The sequence below is a fragment of the Polypterus senegalus genome, chromosome 1 (assembly GCF_016835505.1).
Source record: "Polypterus senegalus isolate Bchr_013 chromosome 1, ASM1683550v1, whole genome shotgun sequence".
Classification (NCBI taxonomy): Eukaryota; Metazoa; Chordata; class Cladistia; order Polypteriformes; family Polypteridae; genus Polypterus; species Polypterus senegalus.
This window is the reverse complement of record NC_053154.1, coordinates 92,230,291-92,255,670: the sequence shown is the minus strand read 5'-3', so window position 1 is coordinate 92,255,670 and position 25,380 is coordinate 92,230,291. Positions and strand designations below refer to the sequence as shown.

Genomic DNA, 25,380 nt, shown 5'->3' with positions numbered 1-25,380 from the left:
ATTGCGCTTGTTTTATTTTTTTTATTTTTATTTGGTGAATACTGTGTAATGCACCTGGGCTTGAAGTCTTGAAGTAATAGTGCAACTATCCGTAATAATACTATTATTTATTTTATTGTTATTATTTATAAGTATAAATATTATGCTGTTTAATGATGGTAAAGTTGTTTAAAAAGTCACTTTAACGTGTCAGTGGACAAAGATTGTTAACATTAACAGAAAGCGTAGTTGGTTCACAAAAAATATTTACTATTTATTCCTTTTCTAAGACATGTTCAGTGCAATAAAACTTTTGACAAGCACCTCTGGATATTTTACTAAATCTAAATGCCTCTTTGGATGGTTTAAAATATGTTGTAAAAATTTTGCAAAATGTGTTCAATAAAAAGGTTCTATATTTTGACTGCATTTGTCATGCAATTTGATTCCTTCTCTTCATTCGTGCCACCTCCTTAAAAACTATCATTTTATGGGGCCATGAAAACCTGTATTAATACTTGTGTGCACATTAAAAAATTTTTTTGTACAATGTACAATTCTGATGACAGTGGAATAGGTTATTCTTGGCCCATCTACTGCAGTAATTGCAGTGGAAAATGTGGTTAACATCCACTCATGCATGGGAAAAAAATACCGTTGAATACCGTGAATCCGGGATAATTTAGAAAAATACCGTGATATAGAAATTTTGGTCTTACCGCCCACTCCTACTTGTATTGTTTGCCTACTAATCCAAATGTATACTTACAGTTGTGCTTGAACGTTTGTGAACCCTTTAGAATTTTCTATATTTCTGCATAAATATGACCTAAAACATCATCAGATTTTCACTCAAGTCCTCAAAGTAGATAAAGAGAAACCAGATAAACAAATGAGACAAAAATATTATACTTGGTTATTTATTTATTAAGGAAAATGATCGAATATTACATATTTGTGAATGGCAAAAGTATGTGAACCTTTGCTTTCAGTATCTGGTGTAACCCCCCTTTGCAGCAATAACTGCAACTAAACGTTTCTGGTAACTTTTATTCATTCCTGCACACCGGCTTGGAGGAATTTTAGCTCATTCCTCCGTACAGAACAGCTTCAACTCTGGGATGTTGGTGGGTTTCCTCACATTAACTGCTCACTTCACATCCTTTCACAACATTTCAATTGGATTAAGGTCAGGACTTTGACTTGGCCATTCCAAAACATTAACTTTATTCTTCTTTAACCATTCTTTGGTAGAACGACTTGTGTGCTTAGGGTCGTTGTCTTGCTGCATGACCCACCTTCTCTTGAGATTCAGTTCATGGACAGATGTCCTGACATTTTCCTTTAGAATTCTCTGATATAATTCAGAATTCATTGTTCCATCAATGAAGGCAAGCCGTCCTGGCCCAGATGCAGCAAAACAGGCCCAAACCATGATACTACCACCACCATGTTTTACAGATGGGATAAGGTTCTTATGCTGGAATGCAGTGTTTTCCCTTCTCCAAACATAACGCTTTTCATTTAAACCAAAAAGTTCTATTTTGGTCTTATCCGTCCACAAAACATTCTTCCAATAGCCTTCTGGTTTGTCCACGTGATCTTTAGCAAGCTGCAGACGAGCAGCAATGTTTTTTTGGGGAGCAGTGGCTTTCTCCTTACAACCCTGCCATGCACACCATTGTTGTTCAGTGTTCTCCTGATGGTGGACTCAAGAACATGAAGATTAGCCAATGTGAGAGAGGCCTTCAGTTGCTTAGAAGTTACCCTGGGGTCCTTTGTGACCTCGCCAACTATTACACACCTTGCTCTTGGAGTGATCTTTGTTGGTCGACCACTCCTGGCGAGGGTAACAATGGTCTTGAATTCCCTTCATTTGTACACAATCTGTCCGACTGTGGATTGGTGGAGTCCAAACTCTTTAGAGATGGTTTTGTAACTTTTTCCAGCCTGATGAGCAAGAACTCTTTTTCTGAGGTCCTCAGAAATCTCCTTTGTTCGTGGCATGATATACTTCCACAAACATGTGTTGTGAAGAACAGACTTTGATAGATCCCTGTTCTTTAAATAACACAGGCTGCCCACTCACACCTGATTGTCATCCCATTGATTGAAAACACCTGACTCGAATTTCACCTTCAAACTAACTGCTAATCCTAGAGGTTCACATACTTTTGCCACTCACAAATATGTAATATTCAATCCTTTTCCTCAATAAATAAATGACCAAGTATAATATTTTTGTCTCATTTGTTTAACTGGTTTCTCTTTATCTACTTTTAGGACTTGAGCAAAAATCTGATGATGTTTTAGGTCATATTTATGCAGAAATATAGAAAATTCTAAAGGGTTCACAAACTTTCAAGCACAACTGTAAATAACTACACATACTTGTTTTACAGAATTTTTCTCATTCTGACCCAATGCAGCTGTCCTTATGAACATTGTTTTTCATTCAGCTAGACTACAAGTATACTGGAGTTTGAAAGTACATTGGCATGGGTCCAAAAAAAAAAACAAAGAAAAATGAATGCTGTTTTTAATATAGTGTGACTAAGAGTAGCAAATCAAATGTAAACTATCAAATCATATCTAAACACCTTAACCTCTAACACCTTAACTAATTGAACATAACAATACCTTACCTTATATACTGTCTTTCTCTCCCTTTTTTTCTTCTCTGCCTTTCAGACTTGCCTTGCTTCCTCCCACAATTCAAACCCTTGCTGTCCTCTCTTTTCGTGACTCCAATCTCTGGTTGTGAAGTGACTTTAGACTCAAATGTTGGGTCACTTTCAGCCAAGCACTAAAATCACTCTTAGAGTTAGAGGTGGACCTACATCTGCTTCAGGAACACTTGGATAGAAATCCCTCTTGCAATTCCTGGTATTCCTACAGCTCTGAGCATTCTGTTGCACTTTAAGGTCCAGGTCTCCAATGTAGTTTATATGCTGTTTATTACATGGACAGCATGGTCACCTATGTTCCCCTCTGGGACTGTGTGCCCTGTAGTGGCCAAGATGTGCTGTCATCACTGCCAGTTCTTCCCTGCTTTTCATTTCTCTCTGAACACTGCAATTTCTACTTCTCTTTGTTTCCATTTACAGTCATATGAAAAAGTTTGGGAACCTCTCTTAATTCTTTGGATTTTTGTTTAGTATTCAAAGTAGCAACTTCCTTTTAATACATGACATGCCTTATGGAGACAGTAGTATTTCAGCAGTGACATTAAGTTTATTGGATTAACAGAAAATATGCAATGTGCATCATAACACACATTACACATAGACAGGTGCATAAATTTGGGCACCCCAACAGAGATATTACATCAATACTTAGTTGAGCCTCCTTTTGCAAATGTAACAGCCTCTAGACGCCTCCTATAGCCTTTGATGAGTGTCTGGAAAATGGATGGAGGTATTTTTGACCATTCTTCCATACAAAATCTCTCCAGTTCAGTTAAATTTGATGGACAGCCTGCTTCAAATCATCCCATAGATTTTCGGTGATACTGAAGTCAGGGGACCGTGACTGCCATTTCAGAACATTGTACTTCTCCCTCTGCATGATTGCCTTTGTAGATTTCGAACTGTGTTTTGGGTCATTGTCTTGTTGGAATATCCAACCCCTGCGTAACTTCAACTTTGTGACTGATGCTTGAACATTATCCTGAAGAATTTGATAATATTGGGTTGAATTCATCGGACCCTCGACTTTAACAAGGGCCCCAGTCCCTTAACTAGCCCCACAGCATGATGGAACCTCCACCAAATTTGACAGTAGGTAGCAGGTGTTTTTCTTGGAATGCGGTGTTCTTCTTCTGCCATGCAAAGCGCTTTTTGTTATGACCAAATAACTCAATTTTTGCATCATCAGTCCAAAGCACTATGTTCCAAAATGAATCTGGCTTGTCTAAATGAGCATTTGCTTACAACAAGCAACTCTGTTTGTGGCGTGACTGCCGAAAAGGCATCTTTCTCATCTCCCTTCCATAAAGATGTTCTTTGTGCAAATTGTGCTGAATTGTAGACCGATGTACAGATACAGAATCTGCAGTAAGATGTTCTTGCTGGTCTTTGGAGGTGATCTGTGGGTTGCCTGTAACCATTCTCACAATCCTGCACATATGCTGCTCCTGTATTTTTCTTGGCCTGCCAGTCCTGGGTTTAACAGTAACTGTGCCTGTGGCCTTCCATTTTCTGATTACATTCCTTACAGTTGAAACTGACAGTTTAAACCTCTGAGATAGCTTTTTGTAGCCTTCCCCTAAACCATCATACTGAACAATCTTTGTTTTCAGATCTTTTGAGAGTTGCTTTGAGGATCCCATGCTGTCACTCTTCAGAGGAGAGTCAAAGGGTAGCACAACTTAAAATTGACCACCTTAAATACCTTTTCTCATGATTGGACACACCTGTCTACGAAGTTCAAGGCTTAACGAGCTAATCCAACTAATTTGGTGTTGCAAGTAATCAGTATTGAGCAGTTACATGTATTCAAATCAGCAGAATTACAAGGGGACCCAAATTTTTGCACAGCCAAGTTTTTCACATTTGATTTAATTTCATACAACTAAATACTGCTTCACAAAAAATCTTTGTTCAGAAAACACCCCAGTACTCAGATGTTCCTAGGAAATGAAAGACATACCACTGTTATCTTTTTTGTTGAAAGTAGAGTAAATTATTATGCAGGCTGAGAGGGGTTCCCAAACTTTTTCATATGACTGTATTTTTCACATATACACACTGGTGCACAGTGGCATGTGCAGAACTTTTTTTACTTCATCCGATCAGCAAGAAAACCTTCCCATGAAAACCTTTCTTATTCTATCTGTTTTAATAATTTATTTATTTAATTTATCTATTTACTTTTTTTTACTAGTTTAAAGTTTTACTCTGCTGGCCTAGCTTTCTCATGGAGTGCGGGGATTGATTTGTTTCAAACCTAAAAAAAGTTTTTTTTGCAAAACTTGAGTTATTTATATAAAATGTCACTTGATTTTAATAAAATGCAAAAAAAAAAATAATAATAATAATAAAAACAGCAAAAAGCAAGGATCCAATGATTCAGCAAACTTTAATTTAAACCAGAACCAGAAAAAGTAGTTTTGAGTGCTTGGATAGTAACCTGACAAGCCTTTAGAGCTGTTTTGGAAAGAATTTTTTATTTTTAATTAAATTTCAGAGTTTTACTACAACCCTTGAGTCATAAATGGGCCACATCAGAAACATTACTAGTTGACATATAGAGAAATGCTTCAATGAGAAAAATCCTTGAGCACTAAATGCAACGTGAAACACAGTAAGACGTCATGGAGTTAACTACATAAAAAATGATAATAAATAAAATACATTTTCAAAGACATAGAATGTGGAAACATTCCACTAAAACGACCATAATACATTTAACTCAACAAGTCCCCTAAAACTACTGATGTGGCTCTCTCTCTCTCTCTCATTCTCTTTTCTTAAGGCTTTCTGTGCTGGTTCATCTTGCTTTGTGCTATCCTAGTAATGTCCTAGCTCCTATCAGCTTCTTGAGAATTTGACAATGCTCACACTTTGAATTTAACAAGAAAAATGTTCATTTAAGGTTTTGTCCTTTTATTGAAAACTCGAATGAAGGTGTACTTTACTTTTTAATGACCTCCAACAGTCCAAAGGTATGCAGGTCAGGTGGATTGGCAACGCTAAATTGGCTGTGGTGTGTGTATGTGTGTGTTCGAACTGGCTGCTGTCCTGTCCAGGGATTACTTGCCTCGTGCACTATGCTTACTGGATTAGGCTCCAGCTCCACCATGACCCTGCTCAGGATTAAGTGGGCATAGAAAAATGATATGGTATGGCCTTCATATAGGATGTATCATTACCAGTGGCAAAGAATGCTATCACAGGATTTCTGATACTCTGATCCATGCAGTAATTTGGATAATGCACTTTCTATGTTTTGTTCTTGACCCATTTTCTTTCTTTTACCTCTTCTATCACTTTTTAATCTTGCCTGTTCACTGCTCACTGCAACAAAGGTATTATCCTAACTGATGTCAATATAAAGTTATCTTTGAAAATGTTTATATGAGAATTCTGGGGAATATTTTAGTGCTATAGCTGTAATGATGTGTGCTCCAACAACAAAGAAACTGTGACCAGTTCTAGGTCTAAAGTCTACAAGAAATACAGTCAAGATATGAAGTTTTTGAAATCATTAGAATACTGGACACACAGTCATAAAGAATATATTAATAATTAAAGACAGCACAGTGATAATACTGATTCACAGGTCCAGAGACTACAATGGCAATCTCTATCCCATCATTGAGGAATTTACACATTACTCTTTAAATTGCTTATCCTAAGTTACTCTCGATTCCTCCTAAAGGTTCAAGATTAACAGACAAGTTTTCTGGTATGAGTAAACATAGTTGGGTGCTTGAGTGTGAGCTGTAATGGATTAGACATCTTTCCTAGCTTTAGTTCATAGCTTGCACACTATGCTGCTAGTACAGACTGTAGCTCCCTGCAAACCTGTAATGAAAGAACAAATTCTAGAAACAAACTGTAGCGTGAACCTTACACTCTCCTCCGTACGCATTGTTCACAACTCCTTAGATCTGAACTGTCAAATGAATTTTCAAGTCTCCTCTTCATCTCTGGTTGCTCTGTATTTTCCATCCCCCAACACTTCCACCATCCCCCAACTCCTCATTCTGAATACAGTGCTTCATGGAATACTAGCCGGCTAGAAAAATAGTGAGCTTCTCCGGTATGAATGGCTCATTCTCCTCCAAAATTTTCCTTATGTTCTTATGCGGCATTATCACAAATGGTTCTCTGTGGAGTTATTAAGGCCTCATCATTAAGGCCCATTTGCTTAGTACTCATGCCTGCAGCTGCCCCAGGGAGCTTTCAAACACTGGACCTGCAGAATCATTAAGGACTGCAAGCGTCACTTCCTGTCTCCATTTATAGTGTAACACTCGTCAGACACAATGTGAGTTCACAGAGGTCTTTTCCGTTCCATTCTATTTTTTTTTTGGACACAGATTTCAATGGAGTTTATTTAATGCAGTAAGCATTTCTGTTCTTCCATCAGGTTTTTTAAATACTGAATTCAGGCATTCATCTATTTAGTTTGTGCAAACTCTAAGTCACCTACACCTTTGCATGTTTTCTTTAAGTCTAACATATCTGCTTAGCCCTTTCTTATTTTAATGTTGTTCTTCATTAGCTGTTACAAATCTTTACATTGTGCAGAGAAAAAACTTTTACTTTTCCATAATGCGTTCCTTTGGAACCCCTGTATTAAAGAAGTATACTCATTTTGATCATTGATATGCACAGTCTTCTGACAGCTAAGCAGTAATAATCAACCTACTATCCTTTGCAGATCTTAAACAGAAAGCATAAGAGCACTAAGAGTGGAAAGTGAAGTAAACAGTTTAACTGTTTATTCGGGGGTAACAGTCCAGGATGTGCAACCTTAGCTCACTGATTTAAATTCATTCAGAACTTGAATCTTTTGTGGGATCCTCATGAGTGTAAATCACTTATGCTTTCAAATTACACAGAGTGACGTGTGAGTCCCTGTCTTGCACCCCAAAACACGAGGCTGAGCCTCAGTACTTTAGCAAAACCAACTTTACTCAGCTTGAATAATAAGGTAGGGTCATGGTTTGGTTAGTGGGCAAGTAATACTGTTCCCTGCATTTATAATGTTCCTTGCATCACCCATCTACAGCAAGCACTTATAGCACGACCTCGATCGACTCAGATCTGCTTTAGCTGTGAGCCACTTCCACGTTGGGAGCCCGTGGTTGCCCCAGCAACTGATAAACTGTCTTCTACAGATGCGGTGATCACGCTTCAGTACACTCTTCGGTGTTTCGTCCCATTGGGGGGATTCCTAAATGAGTTTAGAAACCTTAAAACAGCTTTATTTTTTGAAGACTGAGCCTGCCAAAAGATACTGTAGCACCAGTGCTGAGTGTCAGAATGGGTCCTTTGCTCTTCACATTGCTGTTTTAGGTGACTTGCTGTCTTTCAAACGACTGCATCCCTTTGCCACACACACTGTAATCATGTTTGAGACTTTGCAGGATTACCATTTTTAATGGCTCCCCTGTGGTCAACTCCTACTATGGGAGACTCATCCATGGCTGATGCAACTTGTCAGAGCCCTCCATTCGAATTCGCTGGCCCCAGTGACCACTTTCAACTCCTTGAAATAGCGCACAACTCTTCATGATTGTGCAGCTAATAACAAAAGCATGTCAGCAGGGGTCTTGAACATTTTCATAAGAGATGGCATAGCTGGGATGTGTAATCCTGCATTGTGAGATGGTGCAGCAAGGATACTGAGGTGTTAGACACTTTTCTTCGGTGTAGTGACCTGTCAATTAGAAGTGAGTAGCTGAACCTTCTTGTCTGGAGCTGTAAATGTACCAATCTTTTGGCTGTTTTCTTTCACTGAAGTAACGATCCAAATATTGTTCCAGGTCTGGATCTCATATTGAGACTCCCACTCAATGGCTGTTCTGTAATGCTGCCACAATTTGCCTTGTCCTTTGCCTACAAAGTTTTGCCACAAGCCCTGCTTTACCCCACTCACCCAGGGTCAACGGCAAACTCAATCTGCCACACTCTTTCCTAACTCTGTGAGACTGAAGCTCCCATGGTCACGACACTCACATGTCAATGAACCTTAGCACAGTGTTTCCCAACCTCAGTCCTGGGGACCCACTGTGGCTGCAGGTATATGTTCCAACCAGCTTCCGTTTTTTTAATTGGACTCCTTGACTAATTAAATGATGTGTTATTTCCCAAGTTCTTTGTTTTGGGAACAATATAGAAATTAGGAAACTAAGTTTGGTAAAAAACAAAAATATATAGAGATATTAAAATGTACCAAGCAGGTATATGGGAATAATGTATTTTTTTCTTTTTAACAATATTTTCATCTTGAGTTTCATTCTACTTTTCCAGGAGTTCTAATTATTTAATTAATCCAGCAGCAGGAGCAGGAGCAGGAGCGGCGGCGGTGGTGGCGGCGGTGGTGGTGGTGGAGGAGGAGGAGGAGGAGGAGGAGGAGGAGGAGGAGGAGGAGGTGCTGTAGAGGTAGGTGTCTCTCAGCTGTGTTCCTTCCTGTACTAATGCTGTAAATAGCACTTTCAGCCTTCTATCCTCCAGGAACTCCTCAGAAGAGCCAAACAGGTTCATTATTGTCCCAAAGCACTCGGTGCTTTCCTAAATTGGACAATAGGTCTCTTCCTCATTCGACTTTTAATGCCAATCAAGAGCCAGCACCAAGTGCCAGAACAGATCCTTTGCTCTTTAGACAGCTTTTACTTGGCTCACTGATTGTCTTTGTCACACTTGTTGGACTTCTGTTTGCGACTTTGCAGGCTTGCCGTTTCTACAGGGTCTCCCATAGCTAGCTCTGAAGCTGCTCATACAACTGTTGATTCATCCCGATGAATCTGGATACTGTCAATGCTGTTACAATACTATGGATGGCTCCTGCTTTGTAAGTGAAACCCAAACAAATGGTAACTCATTCAATGAAGCTATGGTGACATCATGGTCATTGATTGGTTTCAGTCTGTGCTGTCATGTACACCACAAAAGTGCAATCAAAACAATATTGGACAGGGCAGTGTTTGCAAATCTAGGTTGAGCATACTGGGACAAAAACTAATTTGAATTTTGAATATTTTCAGATTTCGGAATACTTGCATATTTTGCATATTTACATCTTCCTAAAAGAAATGCCCTCAATTCCACCAGTCCTTGCTGCATAAACTGCCAGTGTTTCAGGGAGAGAGCAAAAGCAATTGAGCAAAAGACTGAAGCTGTGAGAAAATTAAAATTTCAAATAATTGTTATCCATTCAGGATCTCAGTAGCACAAGGTAACTGAAGCATAATAATACATTTGTACATTATAATGAGTGCAGCAACAGAAAAGACTGACAAACACACACATAGGCCGCTACAGTTACTTGGCTCCACATGTTTGAGATGTGCTTCTGTCTGCTACAATATCTTTCTGTCATTTTGACTATTGCATCACTACAGTATATGGCGTAACAAGAGCAATTTGAGTTTAGATAAACATTGTGGTCTATGTACTGTATATACTGCGTGATAAAGCGTTGCAGCTATATTCCAATGTAGCATGTTTTCCAGTTAGACAGTAATGTTTACTTTCTTTAGTCAATGTCTTTCATTTAGACATGCAGTCAGTAAGTGGATGCTGTGTTTTGAGTACTGAAATCTGTATCTCCTATGGATCGTTGTTGTGCTCTCTCTTAACAGCAGTCCTTTTCAGCTTTTAATGGGGTGTGACACATCATTTACCATTTTACAGATTATATTTTCACAAACATAGCTACCAGTTCTTTCAACCTTACAATGGGTCCTATACTTTTGCCGTAACAGAATTCAAGAGGTTTTACTTTCAAATTATGGAGTATTGGGCGGCACGGTGGCGCAGTGTTAGCGCTGCTGCCTCGCAGTTAGGAAACCCGGGTTTACTTCCCGAGTCCTCCCTGTGTGGAGTTTGCATGTTCTCCCCGTGTCTGCGTGGGTTTCCTCCGGGCGCTCCGGTTTCCTCCCACAGTCCAAAGACATGCAGGTTAGGTGGATTGGCGATTCTAAATTGGCCCAAGTGTGTGCTTGGTGTGTGGGTGTGTTTGTGTGTGTGTCCTGCGGTGGGTTGGCACCCTGCCCAGGATTAGTTCCTGCCTTGTGCCCTGTGTTGGCTGGGATTGGCTCCAGTAGACCCCCATGACCCTGTATTTGGATTCAGCGGGTTGGAAAATGGATGGATGGATTATGGAGTATTTCAAATTTTGGAATTTCAGAATAGGGATGCTCAGTCTAAGCTTATTTTAAGTGTTTCTATTGCAGTTTAGATTGATAAAAATAATTTTGACATTTCTTCTATACTGTAATGATGAAGTATGTAGTTGTCATTGTTTACTGAGACCTATCCACATGGATAGACAAAGACCCAAACCCAGAAACCTTATCACCTGGTGAATCATAAATGAAAAGATAAATAAAGGTTTATTCAGAAAAAAACAAAAATCCAGAACTAATGAACTACGACATTTAAAATAATCCTTTCAAAAAAATTAACAAAGGAAAGAATCTGGAAAAACTCAACTCTGGGGAGAGAAGGGAAGAGCAATAAATTCAAATTAAATTGCCGGAAACCAATAACCTTTAGAACTAGAAAAACAAGAGAAAAAGAAAAAAGTACTAAAATATGCAAGAAAAAAAAAAACCAGAGACAGAAAATAAAGAAGTTCTTAGTCATATAATTCAACAACCAAATCTGAAATCCAAATCTCAAAATCAGATAAACAAAATCTAAGACTAGAAATACAAAAAGCAAAACATAAAAGGAGCTTTACATTTGGAAAGTGGCACAAGAAAACACCTCATCAAGATGCTAGGGCGCTCTCAGGTAACTGCTTTAAATAAATGGCAGTAGCGCCAGATAATGAATCGAAATTTGAGGCTCCATCCCCTTAACCTCTAATCTTAATGGAGGTTATTAATTAACAACTAATGTCTAGTGTTAATGTTTAGGCTGCTGTGGTTCTCTTTAAGAGAACAGAAAACAAATAAGGAAGTTCAAAAAATGGTAAGGGGGTCAAGAGTGTTATGAACCAAGTCATTGAAAGCAGGATGAGGTGATTTGAACACTTTTTATGAAGGAGCAAGAATGACCCAACTGAAATTGTATGGTGCTTGTCAGTGAAAGAAGAAAATTGAGAGAAAGGCACAGACTTGGGTGGAGAAACTTGGTAGAAAAAGAATTAAAGGAGCTGGGTCTGAGGACAGAGGATGCCTCAAACAGGGATAAATAGTGAGAGAGGTTCTGATTGACTGATTCCTAATAGTTGGAAAAAGCTTTAAGTAAAAGAAAAAGAAAAGAAGAATAAATACTTAATAACATAAAGAGTCATAATTAAAGTACTTAAAAGGAAAAAGAAAAATCAGGAAAAGGTGTGATCCCAACAAACTCATGACAAATATCAAAGGATTTGGAGGAGACAGCATCATGCACTGTGTAAGAGAGTGCATGGGACAAAACAGAGCAGCAAAAATAACAAGCAAATTCATCCCTATGTACTTTATATATGTTGTGTTTACAGATCATACAATTTATTTACAAGCAAAGCCACTTTTCACTCATCCAACATTAGTTTCATTCTAGTGTCTGAATCTCTATGTATTATGGGAAAAGCGGCAACAATTCTGCTTACATTGTATATTTTTTCATGATATACCTCCTGAACCTTTGTGTACAAAAGATTAAATGAGTAAAATGCAGTATCTCTTTTGAAAAAAAATTAAAAAAACAAAGAGTAATGTTGCCAGATAACTGCTTTGCTTATTATGGTGGTCTATTCTAGAATCCTTGCTGCCAAGAAATCGGAATCAGAGTGGGATGCTACTTTTACTTTTCTGTACTGCTTGCTTTCCTTGTTTTGGGGGAAATGCTTCACTACCATATAATAACTTTCATTCCTTCGTTCCTAATTTTAGTAAACAAACTCAAAAAAATGCAAAATGTACTCCACTCACTGTATAGAATTATCCTCCAGTAACAACTTTTTGACCAAATTTTACACAGACTACATTTGAACTCATTTTTTATCTGAGCGCAGCTTCACATATTGTGCAGTTGTAGAAGGTGCTTTGGGCCGATGAGAAGCGCTGATTGAACGTGGTATGTAAAGCTTAGCAAATCTGGAAATGCTTTTAGTGGAGGGTCATGTGGGAGATCACAATGGTGTTTGCACTACGGCAGGGGTCCTCAATCATGGTCCTGGAGGGCCGCAGTGGCTTCAGGTTTTCCTTAGAGCCAGTGTCCTAATTAGAGGACAGTCCTTGCTGATAATGAAACTTGGTATTTAACTGTTCGGCTTGTTAGTACTTTCCTTCATCCAAGAGAGATTTTAATTGCACTGTAGAGTTTCCTTCTCTGAGAACATTATCCATGGATTTTGTAGACCAGAACAAATTTCAACTTAATGGTCCTTCCAATTCCCCTCTCATTTATTTCTAAACATTTTTAAACACAGATACTTCATGGTGTATATGCACAGGTCTAAAAGGAAGCATGTTAGCTGGAGAGTTGGTTATTGGTTGGTTTTCTGCATTCCATTATTAACTAATGTCTGCTTAAGAAAAAAAGGCAACAATTAAAACTTAAATGCAGCTGCTAAAAACTAAAATAGGCAATTAAGATTCTGAACTGTAACAGGTAAGATAACTAAAAGTAAGCTTTAGTAGTAAATAAAAGGGTTCTAATTAAGAAACTGGTTGAAGTAAAAACCTGCAGCCACTGCGGACCTCCAGGACTGTAATTGAGGACCTCTGATCTACAATGTAACTAAAATTTGTCGTAAGTTAAATACCAAGTTTCATTATCAGCAATGATTGAGTTCTAATTAGGAAACTGTCTGGAATGAAAACCTGTAGCCAATGCGGCACTCCAGGACTGTGATTCAGGACTACGGTTAGATGAGGTAATAAGACTCATAGAAGGGGATATAAAAAAATGAGAAAAGTACATGAGACCATGAAATAACTCAACAAAGCAAAAGCTCATTTTAAACTGGTACCTCATCTTTAAAAAAATCTTTTATTATATTAGAGAAAGTGAACTACAATATGTCTTGTGTAATTACTAAATTGTCATGTTACAAACGTGCAGCACATGCATGTCTCACATCTTCATGGTTACACTGAAATGTGCCGTGTTTACTTCATATTTCTTGCTTTGCTCAGGAGCAGATTTTTTTGAACAGTGTTTTGAATCTCAGGCTCTAGTACTTCCTCCCAGAGGACGCTATTTGGCAGGACTTAGGAGCTGAGATGGACCGCAAAATACTGTTAAAACGTGGCATAGGTGAAAGAGTATTGGTCTTTTTCTGCTTTAAGATTATGTAAAAGATCATTCTTTTATATGTTATGTTTATGCTTTCTAGTGGCTTTTAAAACTGACACCAAATGACCTCTATGTTATGAGAGAAAAATAAACAGTCTATACTGTCTATAACTTTCCTTTCTTTACACCTTTTGTCCTTTTATCCCAAACCAAAGCCTTTCTCTCTTAACACTGCAGAGGACACAAAACTAATTTTCTTTAAATGCCGGTAAGGCACATTACCAGAGGCACAAATTTGAACGTTCACATAGAAAATGTAATTTCTATACCACAGCCGTCGTGTAGCGCCTTTCAAAAGGGATCTACTACCGAGAGATGATCCATATACATTTTAGCTGCTGTTAGTTACTTACCTGTTGTGTTACACAGTCTTTAAAATGTAGTTTACCCGCAACCACTCCAGTAGTGCTCAATGTACCTGTACTTCTTAAAACGTTAATTTTTTACTGTTTAATAACTTAGACTATATTTTATTATTTTTCCCTTGCACTCAGTGATCAAAACTATACACACACATATAGACACATACATATATATACACATATATATACCTGTGTGTATGTTTGTATGTATGTGTATACTGTATATATCCACACACACCTATCTACATTATATATATATATACACACACGCACACACACATATATATAATTTGTGTGTGTGTATGTATGTATATATGCATGTATGTGTGTGTATATATGATGTAGATAGGTATGTATTTATATATATGTGTATATGTAGATATGTATATAGATATGAAGATATGTATGTGTATATATATGTATATATGTATGTATACTCAAACCGATTATGACAGCAGCAATCCAAGCTGTGAGAAAACAGTAAAAAGGAGGCATGTCAGACGTTGTGGTACATTTTCTAAAGCAGCTAGACGAAAACAACTTCGTGACGCTGCCGCCAAATATACAAAACAATTACTTTGACAATCATGTTACGTTATTTTTAAAATGTTTCCTTTTCTTTTTCATAACTTCTTTAACACACGACTTCGCGGGTATTTTGCTATATATATATATATATATATATATAACTCCCTGCGTGGAGTTTGCATCTTCTCCTCGTGTCTGCGTGGGTTTCCTCCGGATGCTCCGGTTTCCTCCCACAGTCCAAAGACATGCCGGTTAGGTGGATTGGCGATTCTAAATTGGCCCTAGTGTGTGCTTGGTATGTGGGTGTGTTTGTGTGTGTCCTGCGGTGGGTTGGCACCCTGCCTGGGATTGGTTCCTGCCTTGTGCCCTGTGTTGGCTGGGATTGGCTCCAGCGGACCCCCGTGACCCTGTGTTTGGATTTAGCGGGATGGAAAACGGATGATATATATATGGATATATATATATATATATATATGACAGCAACACTCATAACAGTGACAAAACAATTACATTGACAATCATGTTACATTATTTTCAAAATGTTTCCTTTTCTTTACTTCTTTAACACACTACTTCTCCACTGCGAAGCATGGGTATTTTTATGGGTATGGGTATGCTAGTCTTCTTATATAATGCACTACTGTGGCTGTCCGTTTGTCTGTCCAGGATTTTAAATCACCTGTAGCTTGCAAACTGTTTGACCTATTGGCCTGAAATTTGGTACACATACAGTACACTACATGATGTCTACTATCCACTTTTGGGGTGATAATTGATCTCCAAGGTTATTCATCTTTTTATTTTTAAATTTTATTTTATTGTAGAATCAACTTTCGGCAGCAGCCAGTAGGGCGGCCGTGCAGCGCATGTGTATGGGTGCCGTTCTCATCCCTACCACCTTCGATGTCATTTCCCCTACCTCTTCATATCTTAAATCATTCTTGAGGCAGATTGAAGACTTAAGTGCCAGCTTAAATGAAAAATTAAAGAAAATGTACAAAGTAATTGCAACACAAACACTGACTTAATCAGTTTTCACGCAAAAATTGCCAACGAAAGAAGAAAAGAAGTGGGCCCATAGGGTGGAGAAAAGAAGAGCTGCTCAGGAAGCAGCAAGCACATCAACCTCTGAGCAAACGAATGCTAAGCGCACAGAGAAAGACGATGAAAACTAGGAATGCTCAAGTCAAGTGTATTCACTGCACATTATTGTGCAGAGCACCATTACTGTATAATATAATATAATATAATATAATATAATATAATATAATATAATATATAAATGTCTACTTGTGGAAGTGTGTCGGTACCTGTCCAGCCCTGAAGTAAGAGGTGTAGTCAGGGTAAGGGCTCCAGGGAAACAGAAAACTTGCTTAGCAGCTAATAACACAAGTGAGGCCAGCACATCAGCAAAACGAAACCTCAGAAGAAAGACAAAGTCGCTTATCCGCTAACATCGGTAAAACAGCATCCCTTTTACCTATCCTCCCACCGCTAATGCACAAGCGATATAAGCACATCGGCAAAACAAATCCTCCTAGGAGAGAGATGCCCAGAGTAGTTCTGTTCAATTCATCTCTACATTTCAATTATTTCTCTGAAGATTTCAATAATTTCTATGACCCTGGGCTTTTTACAGCACAGGCTTACACCACATGTATAATATAATATAATATAATATAATATAATATAATATAATATAATATAATATAATATAATATAATATAATGTGTGGGTTGGTGCCCTGCCCGGGATAGCCTTGTTTTGTTTCCTGCCTTGCACCCTATGTTGGCTGGGATTGGCTCCAGCAGACCCCCGTGACCCTGTGTTCGGATTCAGCGGGGTGGAAAATGGATGGATGGTTGGATAATATGATGTAATATATCCATCCATCCATTATCCAACCCGCTATATCCTAACTACAGGGTCACGGGGGTCTGCTGGAGCCAATCCCAGCCAACATAGGGTGCAAGGAAGGAAACAAACCCCGGGCAGGGTGCCAGCTCACCGCAGAGTAATATAATATAATACAGTATAATATAATTTATACAAGCAAAGCCACTTTTTGCTTTACTGAATGTAATGGTAAAACTCATCCAACAAGGCTATTAGTTTCATTATCCTGAGAAAAAAATTTAATATGGATGAGTAAATCATCTGAAAGACACCAGGAGGCACTATCCCTTGGCTCAGAGACAGTGAGGATGGGTGGCTGAGCTGGAAGCCTACACTTCTGAACTCATTGAAAATATGGGTTACTCTGAAAGAAACAGGGAGATGAAGTAACACGATGTGACTCAGGGTAAACTTTACAGTCAGCATTTGATATCATTTTGACTATGTGCTTACTTTGCAAGAAGCTTGTTTACCTCTGGGGTGTATGATCTCCTCTTTAGTGTTTTTTTTTTTTTTTTATATCTGACAGGGTCTGTAAGTCCATGAGCAGCAGACTGGTAATTTCCAACATGCTTGAAACACAGGGCCTATTTTTGTGTATGTAAAATGAAGACTACCTTTTTAACAAATAAAATTAGTTTTTTCATATACCATGGCCTTTGAGTTTGCCTCTCTGCTCAGTGCTAAACTAGCCAACATTTGGCAACTGCTCTGCAGACTCACACATCTTAAATTTTTAGCATTTATGCACACTATTGGCGAAGTGAGTGCTGCTCAAGGTGGAAAGCAGAATGTCTAGAAGTGGATTTCTAGTTTTTTTTTACAACCTGGAAAGTTTAATTTGCCAACAGCTGTCATTTTGACTGATAGACAATTCTGGCAAGTACGCAGTGACTGAAATCAAAGTGATTTATTGACTATGGTAGAGGCTTCTAGTAAAAAAAAAACAAAGACAGCCCATGCAAATGAATGATTTTTTTGGATGAACCCTTCTGGGAAACATTTAAATGATGCAAGATCTCTATCTATCACAGGACCAACCATAATATTCATAATATAAAGCACAATTTTTGCAGAAATGGGAGTTTGTCCTTGGAGACTGGACATAGTTTTATTCTAAATAATGTCCAGCAACTGAATTTAAAGAAGTGTTGGAAACAAAAAAGTGCTGAGGGTCTGACCCCATGTATCCCAGTGACTGTACTTCTCTGTGTCTGTTCTTTCATCTGAGTTATGTACTCAGTTTTTCTGTGTTAAGGTTTTAACTCCAGTCCTGTTCCTGACTTTCACTACATTGCCTCTTTAATTAATTGTTTTGTCTTTGTATTAGTGAATTTCCCATTTCTTCTCTGTGTGGCTTGTGCCTTGTTCAGTATTGGAATAAATAAAAAATTAAAATTCATAAACAAGAAATTCTCTGTACTGGAAACTTATGCTAAAACATGCAAAAACATAAAATTCACAATTGTGTATTTCTGCACTGTAAATACAGAAACATAACAAACATAGCATTCTCAAAGCTGCTTAAATAAAATCAGGGCTGTAAAGTAGTGTGGTATCATAGCCAATCCCGGCCAATAACAGCCCCCGGCAGGGAGCCAGGCCATCATAGATCCCACTTAAGTACACACTCCCACACACTTCCACACGCACATCAGAGTTAATTTGATACCACAAATTGACCTGCTCAACCCAGTTTTGGAGACACCGGAACAAAATCAGACATGGAGAGAACCCGTACCTCAATGTTGACATGTACACATCCTCTTTATGCCTGTGTTTGGACTTCCTGTGGATATTCTGGTTTCCTTCCACACCCCAAAAGATCAGGATAAGTGGCCCCAGGTGATTAAGAGTGTGAATGTGTGTGTGTGTGTGTCTGGCATACCAACCAAGGCTGATTTGACTCCTTTTAGGTACTGAAAACTACCAAGGTAGGCTCCAAATTCCTGTCATGTTGATGTTTAACTTCATATCAAGTTGCTATGAAGACCGGTTGGCTCATCGAACCAAAATGATAAGCGTTTACTTCACAGCTTCCAAAAGACGCATAAATTAGAAACCAGAGAGTGGAGGTCATCTCTAACCTCAAAGAATATATGTAAAAATGGGACAATCTACTATTCATTTGAATTAGAAACTGTATAGTGCCACCATAGGGGGTGCCACTGAGCCCCAAACCCAAGAAACAGTAATACAGCACACGTATGAATAAAATAAACACTATTTATTCTCTTCATAGCACATATTAAAAGTACCTTCCAGCAGTAAGCCACAATACTCAATGAATTATCCAAATAACTCAATACTTCCTCTTTACTTTCTCCTGCTGAGTGTTGCCCACTGCTTCCCAACTCTGACTCACTAACGTGAGGCAGTGGGCTCACTTTTATGCCGGAACGGGGAATGCTTCTGTTGCCACTCCATGTGTTCCATGAAGCACTCAGGGCCATAAGGAAAGTAGGGAGGTCCTCCCAAACAGCATCCTGTATCTGCACATAGAGACCCCGACAGGGCTGAATTTCCAGATTCCATATTCCAAGCACCCCTGTGGGTGTCTCGAATTGGTTCCCATACAAGGACCACTGCCACCTGGTGTATGGGGTATGGAACAGTTCCAGATTCTCAGTTTCTGTTAGTTCATCTGTTAAATGATACAGACCAGGCACAAAGTTATTTCCCCTTCCTGTCTCCCATCCGAGTAATGAATCTTCCTCCTTCCTGGCCGGGATGGCCATTTTCCTCTTTCAATAGTTTAATTAAGGCAGTGTTTCTCAACCTTCAAGTATTTGCGACCCAAGTTTTCATAACAGTTTTATTCGCATCCCTTAACGTTTTTTTGAAACCCTAATAAAATTTATTCCTATATTTTTTGCAACCGATACACCTCTACAAGTTTTATTATACCTACTTAACTTTTATGGACATATATCTAACTCTATATTTATTTTTCTAGTATCACAATGTAGTTTAAGTTGATTTGTTTTGGTTTCAATAGATGTATTTTTCATATTTTCAATTCTTGTTTTCTTTTTTTCACATCTTCGTGCCCCCTTTTTGTTACGAGAACCGCCGAATTAAGGATTTGTATGCAGCATCAATGAATGACCAAACTAGTTTAGGAATTATTTCTTCTGTCTTAAATAACTTGATTCTTTTTGTAACTAAACCTGACAGTGGGTTGTTGAAAATAATATTATTGCTGACAGTCCCTGGAGTTGGTCCAGGGTGGGCATATAGAGGTTTATTAGTTTTGAGATCTGTGTCAACTGATGATGCAAGCTTTAACAACATAAATGGGATCTAGACAATAAAAAGTATGTCCATATATATAAAGATATCTCTGTATGTGTGTGTATAAATATATACTGTATGATTCAAAGTGCCTTATTCTGATATATTTAGGTGAATCAATGTACCAAATGGGCACACAGTAGTCCCACAGTCTCCGACGTAACATGTTAATTGTAGGCTAACAGAGTAAGACAGCAAAAAATCTTCCATCATCTTGAAATTAAGCTGTGCTAATGAATACAACATGCTTCCATGCATAATCCAGTTTAACGTTGCACTATGCAGCACAAAAAATGGAGCCAACTTCAGACAGAGCACCAATCTACCACAGTGCACATTTACACAAACATACAAACCAATATACCCAATGTGCTCTGCCATTTTGAAGTAAATAATTATTCTTTCAGTAAGAAGAAAAATAAAAATACACAAGAAACAGAACATACACATTCTACACAGAGAGTAAAAATCAACGATTCCCTGCTTTAGAGTTTCCAAAGCAACAAACCTGTCTTATTTAACAATATGTCTTGTTTTTGGACATAGCCATTCATATTTGGGAACGTCAATGGCAGGTTACTCAACCAGAACAAGAGTTGACAGCTTTAAAAAATTTAATTATACGCCAAGTAATTATCTATTTCATTTTACATTTCATTCATCCATGCAGCCATTTCCTAACACACATATATAGTTGTGCTTAAAAGTTTGTCAGCTCTTTAGAATTTTCTATATTTCTGCATAAATATGACCTAAAACATCATCAGATTTTCACTCAAGTTCTAAAAGTAGAAAAAGAGAAACCAATTAAACAAATGAGACAAAAATATTATAGTTGGTAATTTATTTATTGAGGAAAATTATCGAATATTACATATTTGTGAGTGGCAAAAGTATGTGAACCTCTAGGATTAGCAATTAGTTTGAAGGTGAAATTCGAGTCAGGTGTTTTCAATCAATGAGATGACAATCAGGTGTGAGTGGGCACCCTGTTTATCATGGCATGAACAAAGGAGATTTCTGAGGACCTCAGAAAAAGAGTTGTTGATGCTCATCAGACTGGAAAAGGTTACAAAACCATCTCTAAAGAGTTTGGACTCCACCAATCCACAGTCGGACAGATTGTGTACAAATGGAGGAAATTCAGGACCACTGTTACCCTCCCTAGGAGTGGTCGATCAACAAAGATCACTTCAAGAGCAAGGCGTGTGATAGTCGGCGAGGTCACAAAGGACCCTAGGGTAACTTCTAAGCAACTGAAGGCCTTTCTCACATTGGCTAATGTTCATGGTAATGAATCCACCATCAGGAGAACACTGAACAACAATGGTGTGCATGACAGGGTGGGCAATGAGAAAGCCACTGCTCTCCAAAATAAACATTGCTGCTCATCTGCAGTTTGCTAAAGATCACGTGGACAAACCAGGCGGCTATTGGAAGAATGTTTTGTGGACGGATGGTACCAAAATAGAACTTTTTGGTTTAAATAAGCGTTATGTTTGGAGAAGGAAAAACACTGCATTCCAGCATAAGAACCTTATCCCATCTGTGAAATATGGTGGTGGTAGTATCATGGTTTGGGCCTGTTTTGCTGCATCTGGGCCAGGACAGCTTGCCTTCATTGATGGAACAATGAATTCTGAATTATATCAGAGAATTCTAAAGGAAAATGTCAGGACATCTGCCCATGAACTGAATCTCAAGAGAAGGTGGGTCATGCAGCAAGACAACGACCCTAAGCACACAAGTCGTTCTACCAAAGAATGGTTAAAGAAGAATAAAGTTAATATTTTGGAATAGCCAAGTCAAAGTCCTGACCTTAATCCAATTGAAATGTTGTGGAAGGACCTGAAGCGAGCAGTTAATGTGAGGAAACCCACCAACATCCCAGAGTTGAAGCTGTTCTGTACGGAGGAATGGGCTAAAATTCCTCCAAGTCGGTGTACAGGAATGATCAAAAGTTACCGGAAACGTTTAGTTGCAGTTAATGCTGCAAAAGGGGGTCACACCAGATACTGAAAGCAAAGGTTCACGTACTTCTGCCACTCGCAAATATGTAATATTCGATCATTTTCCTTAATAAATAAATGACCAAGTATAATATTTTTGTCTCATTTGTTTAACTGGTTTCTCTTTATCTACTTTTAGGACTTGAGTTAAAATCTGATGATGTTTTAGGTCATATTTATGCAGAAATATAGAAAATTCTAAAGGATTCACAAACTTTCAAGCACAACTGTACAGGTTGGGGTGGCAGAGCACTATATTCAGAAATACATAAACACAAGAGGTGCCACAAATCCTATGAATCTTACTCATTAATCTCCATTTTAATGTGTATATTGCAAGATGTCAATTTGGCATAGTGCAGAAAGAACTATATTAGTGTCTACTAACCTCTTCACCATGGGTGTACCTCCAATATCCCAGCTGTACTGTGGCACAAAACAAAGTTGCCAGGCAGAAGTAGCCCTGAAGGGACAAACAGGCATAGAAACATGTGAGGCACATATCAAATGAGAAAATGTTCTTCCATGGTTATTTAATTTTAACCCAAAAAGATTGGGACTTGCAACCTAAGAACTTACAGAAAACAATGGGAGACTATTTAGTTCTTCAAGCTCTGGTGGTTAATGCTAAATTATCCCAATTAAAACTACCATTTAGATTGCCACAAACAGGGATCACTATGCTAGTAGCCATTATGTAAAGAATAATGTCAAATAGGTCTAGACATGAAAAAATGTCACTTATTACCAGAGGGGAATGAACACATGGAAAACACAAGATACAAAATAAATAAACATGAAATAAGAACTCTTTTCCCCCTCTCTCATATCTGGACTGTTCCCCAAACTTGGACTTTACTTCTGGCCATACTCACTTCTCACCCTGCAAACTTCACTTATGGGATCAGCATCGACCTTCTTCAGTGTACTCCATGTGAGTATGTGTGCATTCCTGAAGATTCCGTTAGCCATAAAGGGCCAGGTCTCCAAGGTGGCTGCCAGTACTTCCTGACTGACAGCACTGTACCATACAGTTCAATCAAGTGGCATCTAGTGCGGACAAGCTATTGATATTTCTGCCATTTTCTCCTTGGCCTTACTCTCTTTATATAAGAAGGGAGATGTGTTCCTGGCAGCTGCTGCCCCCTAGCTTTCTAAGTGAACTTCCAAGGGAATTCTGCATGCTGACGCCTGAGTCTCCTATCACCCGTTTATGTTTGAGTACCCCGTCCATGACTCTTTTAGAGCGGCATCCTGTATGGAATTAGGATACACCTTTCTTGGCAATGCATGTTTCGCACTCCTTCCTAAGGCCTTGCAGTGCCCTATTTAAACTGTATGGCAGCATTTCCTTCCTGTCATTCTCATCAACTGGTTGTTCCCAAGTTCAATCCTGGGGGCACATAGTGGCTGCATGCTTTTGTTCCAACTAGTGTAAATAGCAGGCAGGATTATTTGACACCCCATCCAGGATGGGCATGGGACCCTTATACACACTGGAGAACAAAACAAAGGAACAGTGGAGGAAGGCTCCAATTTTGAAATATGTATACTCCCCAATCACTAGATGACAGCATCCTAGGACCTCAGTAACCATGTGGACACCTGCAGGGCATGATGGGAGCAGCAGTGCCTTAAATCATCCCTGCTGGGTCCCATGAGTGCCACCAGGGGGTGCTGCTTGGATTCACAACACAAAGTGCTTTCGTCAGACTAGGAAGGAAGTACTCCCGGGTCTGGCATAAAAGGAAGCCATCCAGCCTCATCCAATTAAGTCAGAAATGGGAGAACGGAAAGCAACACTTACTGGATGGTAGTGGACAGAGAAGAGAAGCAAAGAGAAGAGAAGAATAATTTGATTGGAATTGTGCTTGTGCAACCTTTCAATAAACCATTGTGAGATATTTTTAGAATATTTTTTTAAACCCGTGACTGGCTGTATCCAATGTTTGGGGGTTGGTGGCACCCCCTATCTGTCACACTACTTTCATCAGTGAGTCATTTTACCTCTAACTGATCTCATTAATTATTTGGTCTTCTTCTCTTCACTTATTCTGCATTCAGAAAGATCCAGTAATGTTAAAAAATATTAAGGTTATTGCTGTTGTGTAAAACATACCTTTCATAATAATTCTCCCTTTTCTATGGTGTTTGCATCCATAATTGTATTTTGCATATAACAATTAATGGCAAGCTGAGTAGATACATGGGCAAATGACTCTCTGAAATGCTATATTTACTTTGGTGCCACACTGACTAGCCTGGTCATCAATAAATATCCAAAACACCTGGAAAAGTAGTATAAAATAATGTGATGAAAATGTTAAAGACAATGATTATAAAAAAAACTCTAAATATATCACACATAAATAATTGGTGCATTCTGATTAAAACAAAATACCAACACTTAGTTTTTAAATTTCTGGCTTGACACCAGAAATTACATAAATAATGTAGTAGTTCAATTAAACGCAGAAACTGGTAGGAAAACCTGCCGCCACTGTAGATTCTTGAGGACTGAACTTCAAAATCAATGCTTTAGAGGAAACATTTTATCTGACTGTAAAAATGCTCAGCAAACATTTCTTTGTTTGTGATCTCTCCATCCAATTATTAACTGAATCGGATTAATCAAATTAAAGGACTGTGAGTAGGCTGGCACTTATCCTAAAAGTACTACGGAAAAAGAAAGCAAATAATTCAAAGCATATAGAATGCAATTGGAGATGTGCAAAAAGATGTGTCGGAAGCTAATAATACGGGTCTGAACATTCTTGAGTTTCAGAATCGTGCCTTCCACAGTGCTTGTGATTCCCTTACTTGTAGAAGAAGGCCTCTGCATTTTCTCTGAGGGTGTGGTCAGCAGTGCAGTCCCACCAGCTGTCCGTCTGAATTAAGAAAACATGAGTCATCGAGTTTGGAATGGCATGCAGAAGTGAGCAGGAACTCCATTTATAATCCAAATGGATTTCTCATTACAGATTGTGACGTTTTGTAAATAATAGATCAGCAAACTAAACCTACAGAGAAAAAACATTATGGCTAATGTTGCAGCAGTGTGGTGTGAGTTACTCATTCTAAGTAATTGTCCTCCTGCAGCTGGGTAAAGACCCAAAAGGGATTTGGCACAGGGAAATTGAAACTGCAACAGCACACAATGGCGCCTTCGTTTATTTTGATGCAACCCAGATTGTTGCATTGGGGTTTGTCAAAAGTTTGTATAGCACACCATAGCTATGTGTGACAGCCACAAACAGAGAGTTCACAAATGACTTTAAGAGGTGCTGGGTAATTTAGTTTCTGTGGAACAAGTAAATACTAATGGGCATCAGTGGTTTTATATTT

The 25,380-nt window shown here is 38.5% G+C and overlaps 1 protein-coding gene across 3 annotated transcripts in view; it reads right to left on the bottom strand.

The window, feature by feature from the left end:
- The window catches only part of LOC120529505 (tetraspanin-32-like), a 106,972-nt gene that overhangs the window by 58,328 nt on the left and 23,264 nt on the right, over nucleotides 1-25,380 (bottom strand). For all 3 annotated transcript variants that reach the window (XM_039753374.1, XM_039753383.1, XM_039753364.1), the window contains exon 4: nucleotides 22,424-22,498. In XM_039753374.1, coding sequence (XP_039609308.1) covers nucleotides 22,424-22,498 — 75 coding nt within the window. The remainder of the gene's footprint in view (nucleotides 1-22,423; nucleotides 22,499-25,380) is intronic.